The sequence below is a fragment of the Rhinoderma darwinii genome, chromosome 2, assembly GCF_050947455.1.
Source record: "Rhinoderma darwinii isolate aRhiDar2 chromosome 2, aRhiDar2.hap1, whole genome shotgun sequence".
Taxonomy (NCBI): domain Eukaryota; kingdom Metazoa; phylum Chordata; class Amphibia; order Anura; family Rhinodermatidae; genus Rhinoderma; species Rhinoderma darwinii.
In genome coordinates, this window is record NC_134688.1 from 408,213,262 (window position 1) to 408,226,628 (window position 13,367).

The 13,367-nt window shown below is 42.9% G+C and overlaps 1 protein-coding gene across 1 annotated transcript in view; it reads left to right on the forward strand.

Annotated features, from left to right (window-relative positions):
- Positions 1–8,890: 8,890 nt before the first annotated feature.
- Positions 8,891–13,367, forward strand: part of RTN4RL1 (reticulon 4 receptor like 1) — a 176,375-nt gene continuing 171,898 nt past the window's right edge. The window contains exon 1 of the mRNA XM_075854166.1: positions 8,891–10,629. Within this exon, the coding sequence (XP_075710281.1) occupies positions 10,599–10,629 (31 nt within the window). The 5' untranslated portion in view covers positions 8,891–10,598. The remainder of the gene's footprint in view (positions 10,630–13,367) is intronic.

Here is a 13,367-nt window from a genome sequence, read left to right on the forward strand (position 1 = left end):
TTCAAGTCTCTTAGTGGGACTAAAAATAATATAAAAATTAAATAAATAATGTTTTTACAAATATTTTAAAAAAAACTTTTGCCAATTTCCCTGTAAAGTTATGTAAACTATGAAAAAATAAATTATAGATAATTGGTAACGCTGTGTCTATAAAAGTCTTAACCTTTCTAATATAATGTTATATATCCGATACGTTGAACTCAGTCGAATACCCTGCAAAAAACATGTTCTCACACAGCTCCATCGATGTAAAATTTAAAAAGTTATGGATCTCAGAATATGGCGATACATATGGCAAATATACAGTGTTTTAATTTAGTAAAAGTAGTAAAACATAACAAAAACTCTATAAAATTGGTATTGCCGTATTCGTAAAGATCCGTAGACTAAAGTTAACATATCATTTTTTACCGCAGGGCAAATGACGTAACGCTAGACCCAGAAATTAATGGCGGAATTACAGGTTTTTTTTTCCATTCCACAGCACAAAATAATTTTTAAGAGTTTCCCAGTACATTCTATGGTACATTAAATGGTAACATTAAAAACGACAACTCGTCCAGCATAAAAAAAAAACCTCATACGACTATGTCAACAGAAAAATAGAAAAGATATGGCTCTTGGAATGCGAGGAGGAAAAATCTAAAATGTAAAATGGATGCATCAGGGTGGGGTTAAATACATATGCACCCTCCGGAAATCTGGAAGAGATAGTTATCTTGTCGGACTTTTTCAAGATGTTATAGAGACTTTGATACATATATTGCATTGTTATTCTAGAATATCTAACCCCTTTCTTGGATTAGTGGCTCACCAAGCAGTCTACGGTTACAGACCGGACATATTCATTGGCTACACTTTCCAATACAAAGACATATCGCATAGAAAACATATACTGTGCGGTATACTTTTTTTTTTTTTTTACAATGTGAGTCAAAGACAGACTTATGTAACTGGATGACATACAGTTGCATACATCCGGGCCATACGTTTGGCGTATACGCACACAAGCCAAACATGCACTGCAGTGTGAACGGAGACTAAGAAATACCTAAAAAGATGGATGGACGTGCTGCCAGAGAGTCTAGAATCAGATTAATCAATAGTAGCCTGAAGCAGTCGGCTGGCTGATATTAGATAATAACACATTATGGAAGGAGAAAGAAATTCAAGAAACATTTTTAACAAATATTTATATGTATTTTTAAATAAATAGTGATATTGAACATATTGAAAAATTTGGATGCAAATACAAATCCTTTTTGTCCAGCCAGTGGTTATAACGTTACGTGAAATCTTTATAGCGTAGAAGTCAACTATAGAATGCCAAAAGTTGCCACATAGTGCGTCTATTGAGATAGAAAGAAGGGAACCCTTGGTCACTCTGTCACCTTCAACGGAGGATAAGGATTGCATAAATCACATTTTTATTTTTTTATGCCAAAGGGGAACATGCATTTAGAAATTTTCAAATCCCATTATGTCTCCATAACAGTGCCAGCCACAATGCCCCAATAGAAAATGACAATCTCAATGCACACAGTGCCACCTGCAGTGTCCTCAGTGCTGCCAACAGATATTTCATGGTCCTATACAGTAAATTGTTATGGTCCATTTAGTTGCAGTGATAAATGTCCCTCAATGAGGGAGATTTCTGGTGATTTAGAATGGAGGAGAAATCGGTTAGTAGCAGTGGCGTAGCTATAGGGGTGGCAGCGGTCGCACTTGCGACTGGGCCCCTAAGCCTGGGGGGCCCACAGGTCCCCCGTTGCTACACAGCGCCATAATGCTAATTCTTTATGTGCCGTGACGCTGGCACTTCCTGGTTATGGGCAGGGCTCTTTTAGATGTCACGGTCACATGGTGCACTCAGTGTACCATGTGACCATGACGTCACGCGAGGGGCCTTCCAGCCAGTGTGGAAGAGCCGGTGCGGAAGAGCATGGAGACTTCAGGTGAGCTGCAGAGGGGGCCAGTAATGTATGTGTGTTGTATTGTGCTGTCTGTGTTTGCAGTGGGGAGAGGAGAGGTGGGGGCTTTAAGAGTTGCACAATACAATACATTACAAAATGTGGGTCGCGACCCCCTGGGGGGTCGTGTGAAGACCTCCGGGGGGTCGCGAGCCACTCACCGAGGTCCCGGTTCCTCAGGACGCAGATACACTTGAATTTAATGCTGGTCGGCTCCTTGCTCCAGCATTCACTGTGCTGTGAGCCATTAGTTGCTCGGCGCAGACAGGCCCAATTTAGTGACGTTATCGTGCCTGTCTGCGCCGAGTCACTCATAGCATGGGGCAAAGGAGGAGAATGATCTTCTACACCCGTCGTGGGAACTAGGATAGATAAGTAGTTTTATTATTTTTCTATTATGCACATATGGGGGCATTATACTCTATGGGGGGCTGATATAGTGGCATTATACTGTGGGGTCATCAATGGGGCATTATCCTGTGTTGGGGCAGCTATGGGGGGCATTATACTATGTGGGGGCAGCTATGGGGGGCATTATACTGTGGGGGCAGTATACTGTGTGGGGGACAGCTATGAGGGGCATTATACTATATGGGGCAGCTATGGGTGGCATTATACTGTATATGGGGCTGATATGGTAGCATTATACTGTGGGGGCATTCATGGGGCATTATCCTCTGTGGGGGCAGCTATGGGGGCATTATCTGTGTCGGGGCAGCTAAGGGGGGCAGTATACTGTGTGGTGGGCAGCTATGAGAGGCATTATACTGTGTGGGGGGCAGCTATGAGGGGCATTATACTGTATCGGGCAGCTATGGGGGGCATTCTACTGTATGGGGCAGCTATGAGGAGCATTATACTGTATGGGTGTTGCTATGGAGGCATTATACTGTATGGGGGCATTATACTGTGTTGGGCTGCTATGGGGGCATTATACTGTGTGGGGCAGCTATGGGGAGCATTATACTGTATGGGGCAGCTATGGGGAGTTTTATACTGTGTGAGGGCAGCTATGGGCACATTATACTGTGTGGGGGGCAGCTATAGGAGCATTATACTGTTTGAGGGCAGCTATGGGAGCATTATTCTGCATAAGGACTGCTATGGGGGATATTATACTGTATGGGGGCAGCTACGGGGAGCATTATACTGTATGGGGCAGCTACGGGGAGCAATATACAGTATGAGGGCAGCAATGGGAGCATTATACTGTATGAGGGCAGCTATGGGGGTATTATACTGTATGGGGGCAGCTACGGGGAGCATTATACTGTATGGGGCAGCTACGGGGAGCAATATACTGTATGAGTGCAGCAATGGGAGCATTATACTGTATGAGGGCAGCTATGGGGGTATTATACTGTATGGGGGCAGCTACGAGGAGCATTATACTGTATGGGGCAGCTACGGGGAGCATTATACTGTGTGTGGGTGGCAATGGGGGCATTATACTGTGTGGGCATCCATGGGGGCTGTTGGGCAAAGCGGCTGGGCATAGGGCAGTGGTCTTGTGGTGTTGGGGAGGGGTAGGTGGGCCCAAGCTGAATTCATGCACCAGGGCCTATGAGCCTTTAGCTACGTCCCTGGTTAGTAGTATTATTTATGGTCATCTACAGCAGTAAAGAGGTTAAGTTAAATATGTCCAAAGTTCTCTGAAGATTAGTTTAATAATATAGGGCTTTGATTATTTGCTTCCCTTCATACAGGTCTGGAGTACAGTTCATTAATAAATTCTAGCTGGCTGCAGCCACCACTAGGGGGAACTCCTTGCGTAGGAATTGATACAACTCCCTTTGAACTCAATACTAGTGTTAAAAATACATATAAAGTGAGCTCTTACTAGTGACACCTGCAGGGAGAGTTTTTTTTCTACCATTGTGTAGTGATATGTGGCACATCATGGGCCGGCTTTTTATTTGGCTGGTTCCTTGAGGACAGTAACATCTGCACATCTCTCATAACTGCCCTGTAAGTCACTATTCCTGCAGTTATATCCACAATGACCACATAAGAGAAGCAACACTCCCAGCAAAAATGCACAACAAGGATAGCCACAACGCATTTATGACCACACAGGGTTCCATCCACTGAATCCTTTAGGTTTTAAAAAAACAACAACATTTTAATACAAGGCAATGGATCCAAGTAGTTGAAATATTTTCCACAGGGGGAACTTCATAACGTCAATAGAAAAAACGGTGACTTGAAATGCGTTGTCCTCTTTTGATAACTATTCTACGTGCTCCCTATTATGGCACATGGAGGTATTTGAGATGAGAACCCGTGAGTGAACCCCTTCAATCTGCAGCATTCTTGAGGACCGCTGGTGTCCTAGCATTGCGCACAAGCTGAATTATTTCACTGGGCACCATGTGATACTTTGCTTTTCTGAACACTTACCAAGTGGTTCCCCTCCTAATAAGCTAGAACCAATAAGGCTGAGTTCACAAATGTGTTTGTATTTCCATCTTTTCTGTTCTGTCATAGGAATTTAAGAACAAAATAAAACCCCAAAAAATTTGTCACAATTTGGACACCAACAACGCCCGACGGGCACCAATTAATTAGGGTCTGTTGGGTTTCCTTCATGGTGTCCACCATTTTACCAGAAAAAAATAGCACTGCCTGCAGCGCTAAATTTTCCCAGCCTTTTTGACTGAATCTACAACGGAGCCTACAAAGCAGATGTGAACAGAAACTAAAACTTGCTTCATGGAGAGGTTCTGTCCAAAAAACACCTCATAAAGTTTCATCTGCGACCACTTTTAGAGGGAGAGTCTAGACCTCTTCTTAAAGAGTTTCTGCAGCAGTTGTGGTGTGTATAACAATGTACAACATGCTTCAAGTTTTAAGACTATAATGCCTCATGCACACGACCGTTGTGCCACTCAGGCCATTTTTGACGGCATCCAAGTGGCACCCGATAGTCTTCACGGACCCATTCACTTTAGCAGGTGAATCGGGTCCGTGAAAAATGGTCCGAGTCTCCGATCCGAGGAAAGATAGAACATGTCCTATCTTACCTCGGATCACTGACGGAACTCGGATGGCGCACACGGTCGTGTGCATGAGGCGTTAGAAGTCAACTTCTAGTTCATGATTCATATAGAAGCGAGCAGCCGGCAGCGTTCCTCTTTTAATTTACAAGAGATCGTCCATTACATTTCTCTTGCTACATTCATTTGTGTTCAGCACTATTGTTATATTGCAGGCGTACGATGATATTCTATAGATCTGAATGAATCATGCGTGCAGCGAGAGGGGATATTCTCGGGTTAGAACTAGTAAATTAGCTCGGCTATTAAATGTGGTAAGCCGGTTAGAGCACTTATCCAACTGACCTACCAGAATTTGGAGGTATTCCAACTTGTAAATCGATTCCACAGGATGAATTTAAAATCTTCCAATAGATACACGTAACTCATACAGCCACCATATTGCTTCTGTTTTTCATATCTTCCGGCAATCCTTTAACCCTTACTTATCTGAACACATTGGTAATGATTGTACTTTTTGGCTCTTAATTTACATTTGGAAACATCTTATTAGCATTCACGTACATGCCGTTTACATATTTTTGAAGAAAATTATATGTTGCTTGTACTTTTGCTGTGCATTGCATGGTGACGATTAATTTATGACCTGCGATGATATGTTACATTATAGCAGTTGACTGCAGAACGCGCTGTTTAATCTCTGCTCCTTGTATGTTTATAGCAACAATTATTTCTTTTACAGCTGTGAAATTCTGCTGTCAATGAAAACGTTTTTACACCTCTCTTGACTACATCACAGGGTCAAACTCATGATGAATTGTCACAGATACTGAAATCCTTTTATAATAAACAAATGTTTCTAATATATGTATATTCTGCAGATTCTATAAGGGTGGAATCACATGGATTTGGATGCGGATTTTACCCTTTGCAAAAAGTTCGGTGGCAAATCCGCATCTAAATCTGCATCAAAATCTGCATCATTTTGCGACGGATTCGCTGCGGTCAAATCCATGGTGCGACGTGTGACTCTAGCCTTATACCGGCTATTATATGTATGGCTACTATTACAGATATTTCAAAACACTGCATTTATATGAGATGTACGGCATAGAAGTATTTGAAACTTTACATGTTCATGGTAGTACATGGTGACTCGTCCCCACCACGATGAGAGGGCTCAGATGACACTTCTAGAAAAGCAGGATGTTCCTGCTAATCTGACACCATGTCTGATATTTCTTTTGGTAACTCTTCTCTGGATCACTGTGAAGCCGCCACCATATTGGCATGGGTGGCATGCTTCATTATTGCTCCTGACACAGTGAAGCACATTGGAACCTACTTGTTGACAGATCTGATGGCATTGCCTTTATTCAGTGATATAAGAAAGTGAGAAGAATTTGACAATCAATATGGCCCCCATTACAGCACCCAAAGAGGTTGTCAGACAGCGTTCTTAGACCTATGATATATTACTATAGTGTATATTGTATATGCAATGCTATTGTGTATTGCTGCATAACGAGACAGATTTGCCATTCAGGAGTTTAAGAGAGCTGGGTGACAACTAAGCAGAACAGAATGTTTAAAAACCTGAAGGAACGGGACAGCTTAATGACTAACATAGATTTATAATTACAAGTTATTATTTTCCATCTAGAGGGATATTCCCTTTAAGGAGCAGTTCACTCTCAACTGTAAATTATAATGGATATTAGAAGCTCAGATTCCCTCGAACCTCATGCCTTTATACGGCCACAGGAGTGCAGTAATATCTAATAAACTTATGATTTGCAATGAACTAGCAATATCCCAAATATAAACTGTTTATGTGAGTGCTAATTATAGACAATATAAATTCTGGGGCTGCAGCTGCCGAGGGGCCACCTGCATCAGGGACCATGTACTTTCAGTGCTGAATTTATTTTCATTACCGGCAGTCCCGGTGGTTGTTTACATGCACGTAGCATGTGACTGCTTCCAATCAGACAGCTCAGCAGATTGGCTACAGCCAATGTGCAAGTAGACAGCCACCGGAACTGCTGCCGGACCGACAGCGCTGGATCGCCTCGGACAAGGATAGGTAAGTATTGCTTTTTTGGTTTATTTATTTTATATTTAGCCCCTAATAAGAAAATGTCACATCTGGGATAACCCCCTTTAAATCACTTGATAAATGAGGATCTACATCTGTAAAATTTTTGTACACGCTAAATAAATTTCCGGAAATAGAAGACCTGCCAGTCCACCTAAAATATAATGTAAAAAAATAAATAAAAAATGATGATGAGGACTGGCAGCCATCTTCCTTCTTGGTGCTGGGTCCAGAAGTGCTGGTGGTGGCTTGTTCTACTAGTCTAATGACTCTGCGGCGTGCACAAGATCCGTCTGTGCGACCTGCTGGTTTTCAGTCTAGTAGCCAGTTTTAGAAATATTATGACATTTCTGGTGCCACTAGCACATAATAGCACTTAAAGGGGTTATGAGGGGACCAAAAATTATTAGCTGTGTAGTCACTGCAGTATATGAGTACACTCGCTTATATACATTCCGGTCCCCCGTCGTGTTAATTCTGAGATTTTCATAAATTTTCATAGCGCTGCCGGGGGACCGGAAGTCTAGTTGCACAGTTTGATGACGATACAACTCTTTGTCATGTGGCCGGCTGTGCTATACTCCATGTCATTGATGTTCCACTGCTCCAGCTTGTACATAGAGTACAGCGGGGCCGGTCACATGACGAAGAGTCGTATCGTCATCAAAGGAGACCGTGCAACTAGATTTCCGGTCCCCCGCCAGTGCTATAAAAATCTATGAAAATCTCATAATCACTATGACGGGGGACCGAAATGCCTATTAGTGAGTGTACTCACATACTGCAGTGAGTAAACGGCCAATCATTTTTTGGTCCCCAGAATTTGTGCCCATATGTCAGGGTGGAACCATGAAGCCATTCTGCCTTGGCCAGGGTTTTTAGATAAAGGGCTAGGGCAGTGAATTGAAGGTGAAGGAAAGCCTAAATACAACTTGAGGCAAAAACAAATCCTGCATCTCACCTGAAACAGTCAGGTTTGGTTGTGCATCTATGGCATCACTTGCCATCTTCAACATGGGTGCAGTCTAACCTGTTCATGGGGCTGTCAGCGATCCTGCTGGTCCACAAAACTAAAAGTCATCCATAACCAACTAGACTATATTTTCGACTTTCATCTATACTGTATGGTTAAATTTATTCCAAAAACCAATGTAAATAATATTGACATGAGAGCTACAGAGTGGTACACCATTTAACTCTTTACATCTACATATACTTTGCGAAAACATGGAATCCTATTAATAATTCTGTCTCTTCTTTTAGCTGGTTTGGTCTTCAAAGCAGGAGAAAATCATTCATTCTTTTAACAAGCTGCCACATAACAGAACTCAGGCGAAATATTCATGCAACACAAAGAGAAATGCCTTGTGGGCCTCTCCGGCATCCTTGTGGTTAACCAGGTTAAATTTGTACCCATTGGCTCGCACATGGAGGTGAGGGGTGCAGAACAGTGAGGTAGATAAGTTGAGACATATAGAAGCACAAGGAGGGAGACAGAAGGGAGGGGGCATTGGCCTTTACTCATTTTCTATCCTATTAAAGAGCATCAGGGAGACGGCTTGCTGGCTTGATCTCTCAGATCAGGGCTTGAGAAGTTGCTGCTGCTGTGTGTGTCTATGTGAAAAGAGGGCCTGGGGCATCATGCAGGGAGGCACATGGGTGCCTGGAACAGGCTGTCATGGCATGGGAAGGGCAGGTACCTGCATTCGGTTTGGCATCCTCTTTTCTCCAATAGGAGCGGGCATAGATTCGCTTGACTGAAACTCTCAGTAACAAAGCGGTAGGGGGAAGAGAGAGAGAGAAAAACACCTTAAGAGGCAGCAGCAACATCACATGGCAGCTGAGAGCAGCCTGCTCTGGGAATAAGATGGTATTTTTGAACTCTGCAAGCAAAAAGCGCTTTCATAAATTTTATATGGGAGGCGTTTTATGAGAGAGAGGAGAGGAAGACAGGAGCAAGAGAGAGAGAGAGGGGAAGAAAGAGAAGAGAAGAGGACAGACATGGGAACAAGAGCTAGAGTCTAATAGTCCTATAGAGACAGCCAGGTATATAGTGCTAGAGGGCAATAGTCCTATAGAGACAGCCAGGTATACAGAGCTAGAGGGCAATAGTCCTATAGAGACAGCCGAGTATACAAAGCTAGTGTGCACTAGTACTATAGAGACAGCCGAGTATACAGAGCTAGTGTGCACTAGTACTATAGAGACAGCCGGGTATACAGAGCTAGTGTGCACTAGTCTTATAGAGACAGCCAAGTATACAGAGCAAGAGGGCAATAGTCTTATAGAGACAGCCAAGTATACAGAGCTAGAGGGTAATAGTCCTATAGAGACAGCCAAGTATACAGAGCTAGAGTGCACTAGTCCTATAGAGACAGCCAGGTATGCAGTGCTAGAGGGCAATAGTCCTATAGAGACAGCCAAGTATACAGGGAAAGAGGGCAATAGTCCTATAGAGACAGCCAGGTAATCAGAGCTAGAGCACAATAGTCCTAAAGAGACAGCCAGGTATACAGAGCTAGAGTGCAATAGTCCAATAGAGACAGCCAGGTATATAAAGCTACAGTGCAATAGTCTTATAGAGACAGTCAGGTATACAGAGCAAGAGTTCAATAGTCCAATAGAGAAAGCCAGGTATATAAAGCTACAGTGCAATAGTCTTATAGAGACAGTCAGGTATACAGAGCTAGAGGGCAATAGTCCTATAGAGACAGTCAAGCATACAGAGCTAGAGTGCAATAGTCCTATAGAGACAGTCAAGTATACAGAGTTACTGTGCAATAGTCCTATAGAGACAGCCAGGTATGGAGAGCTAAAGGGTGGAAAAGTAAAAAGAGACATAGGGCTGGTGAAGGACAGACAGCTGAAGAGCTAGAGTGCAATCTGATAGAGAGACAGCCAGGTATGAAGAGATAAAGGTAAAGAAAAGGGGGAGGAGGAGGAGGAGAGAGGTAGTGAGGAAGGCTGGAGCTCAGACAGATACATTATACACAGAGAGCTGGAAGGGAGGCTATGTCTCTTGTTATCTCTGGCTGTCTCTGGCAGTCTCTCAGCCCTGGCACAGTTACTGGTGACAAGGGGCTCAATGACTCTCTTTAGACTCTTTTCCCCCAACACTAAGGGGGTGGAGAGGTGCGAACAGTTCTCAGCCAAAAAAGGGGGCGTCTTCCCCCCCTAAATACCCAGAGGAGAGAGAAAACTGGGAGAAAGAGAAGAAGGGCTAGCTAGTCAGCTGTATACCCCGGCGTCTCCAGGGGGCACCCAGCCTATCCAGCCCGTCACCCCAGGATCGCACGGAAGAAGAGGGCTCAGAGGACAGAGACAACACAGCGGCGGCGGCAGACTTTCACTGGAGGCTCCGCTCCACCTGCCAGGACTGTGCCAGGCACCGTGCCAGCCTACCCGGATTCATTGTCTCTTCGGCGGGACACAAAGTAGAGGGGAACACCTGTGAGGGGGAAGGGTCCGTCTCCTGCCTCTCGGATTAAGCTGCTGTCTCCCAGGAGTGCCCGCAGGAGCCCGAGCGTCCCTGAGATGCGTACAGGTGGCATCATGCAGCGCACAGGTAAGACCCCAGGGTGGAATACGGGCAGCAGCGATCTATGGCACCAGGATGCTCATGACAGCTTTGTACTTTACTTCTCTGCCATTTAATTGCTCTGGGCATAATGTTTACATATGATACCCCCATCACACATACGTACGTTATAAGTGCGATACGTACCAGTCTTACATATTATATAGACATCACACATACAAGTGATATTGGGACTAGTGTCACATATCATATAGGCATCGCACATACAAGTTATATAGGTTCCAGTGTTACACATTATTCAGTCATCACACATACAAGTGATATAGGGACCAGTCTTACATATTCTATAGGCATCGCACATACAAGTTATATAGGTTCAGTGTTACATATTATTCAGTCATCACACATACAAGTGATATAGGGACCAGTCTTACATATTCTATAGGCATCGCACATACAAGTTATATAGGTTCAGTGTTACATATTATTCAGTCATCACACATACAAGTTATATAGGGACCAGTCTTACATGTTATACACACATATTTAAAGTGCCATAGATGCCAGTGTTACATGTTGTAAGTTCCATTGTAAGTTCTGTCCATCTAACATATTATACATACATCTCACACACACACACACACACACACACACACACACACACACACACACACACACACACACACACACACACACACACACACACACACACACACACACACACACACCACTCTTCCACGTTACACTCACACATGTGTAGGTGCCATAGACACTGGTCTCCCATATTGTATAGGCATCACACATATGCAGTGTTCTTACTTTATAGCAGAAACTGAATCAAGATGTCCTAATGCTGAATAATTCATGCAGCTCAGAGAAATCTTCACATCTCTTGATCCTGGATGGAATTATGTGGTCCTCGCACCACTTTGCAGCATAAACTTGTGTCACTGTGTATTGGAATTAACCCATTGTGTGTCATAAATGTCTGAAGTTCTTAGCTATTCCGAGCCCTGTGTGACTGTGAAGAGGCCAGGCAGGGATCATTAACACCTTCCTGCTGTTTTCAAAGTGCAGGATCATTCAGATTATTGAGAGGCACAGCTCTAGTTGACTGGCTGACTTCTCATCACCCATGCAGAACAGCAGGGGGTGTCATGATAAGGGGGTTCTGTCCTTGTTAGAGAGAGAGAGAGAGAGAGAGAGAGGGAGAGAGAGAGAGAGATGGATAGATAGATAGATAGATAGATAGATAGATAGATAGATAGATAGATAGATAGATAGATAGATAGATAGATAGATAGATAGATAAGAACTAGAGTAGAGAGAGAGAGAGAGATAGTATAAATGTGCAAACAAGAGCGAGCCACTTACATTTATGAAGATACATTTAGGAGATATAACTCTCATATCCATTAAAATGTTCCCATTGACACTATAGATTCACAAGAACAGTATATTTTGGATACAGTGGGCTCACCTGGATGTTTTATGTTTATGTGCAAGTGGTTTGACTGTTTCCTGTCCCTTTATCTTGCCCTTATTCTTCTATTTTTCTTTCTAATAGTAGGTGACACCTTGTCTGTGCCTTCTGCTACTGGCTTGCCCAAATGACCTGTGCCCCTGTAGTAGCTGTCTCCCATCCCCTGTATGTGTATGATCTCCATGTACAGTCTTTTTTGCAGTTGTACCTTAGTTATAATAACATACAGGAGCATTACATGGAAAGACCCAGATTCTAAATATACAGGACTGCTAATATTGTTCAGGAACAGGTATGTAAATGGTTCTGCAGGCTCTCATAACTGCAGACATGTCAGATAAAGTAGGGATCATGGGAGCAGACAGCTTTCTGGACTTTCTTTCAGTAATGCCATTGAAGAATACCAGTCAGCCTCACAGTTATCTGAAATGGCTGCTTAAGGGGTAAAACATAGATTGCATTCAATTGCAAGGAAAATGCAGACAAAGTAGACTTTAGGCTTAGGAATCTTTAAGGTATTGTAGAAAAAAAAACTTAAGATGTCAACTGTTACTAATGCTAACCAAAGTCTTCCCATTCAAGAGCTTTTAGAGTGAGAGTACCTCAGTAATGGTGGGACGGGAACCCTATAGGTTTACTGCAGCGCTTGTATTATATCTATCTATCTATCTATCTATCTATCTATCTATCTATCTATCTATCTATCTATCTATCTATCTATCTATCTATCTATATATATATATATATATATATATATATATCTCTATATATATATATGGCCACTTCTTTATGAAGTATAGTTCTGCTATCTACACAGACGTATCAGGCTAGTCATTGAAATCTGTACCTGTGTGGAATGCAGGATTGTTGTGATGTCTTGCAAACTGATCAATAATTCATAAGGAATTTAGGGTTATATTGCTTGAATGATAAACTTCTTTAATGCCATTGTCCTGGGAAGTCTGGCTATGCCTCAAACGTAACTCCAGGACGCATAACAGCTGGCACTGGGTTGTTGTGTTCGTGATGATGTTGGGGTGGCAGTTGGTCACAACTGGGCGGTACGACCAGGCTGTAGATAAACACATTATCCTTGCATAAAAAAGTCAAATAGAAGAAAACAGATGGTGATGTAATTCCCTAAGGGAGCAGGGACATTACAGATTAGCATGGATCACATCAGCAGGTTATTAAAGGTGTGAGGGACATGCTGCTTCTTTGAAGGAAAGAACTGGGAAGTGGGTATGAAGCAAGTGTCTGATGTGATTTTTCCAAACCATCT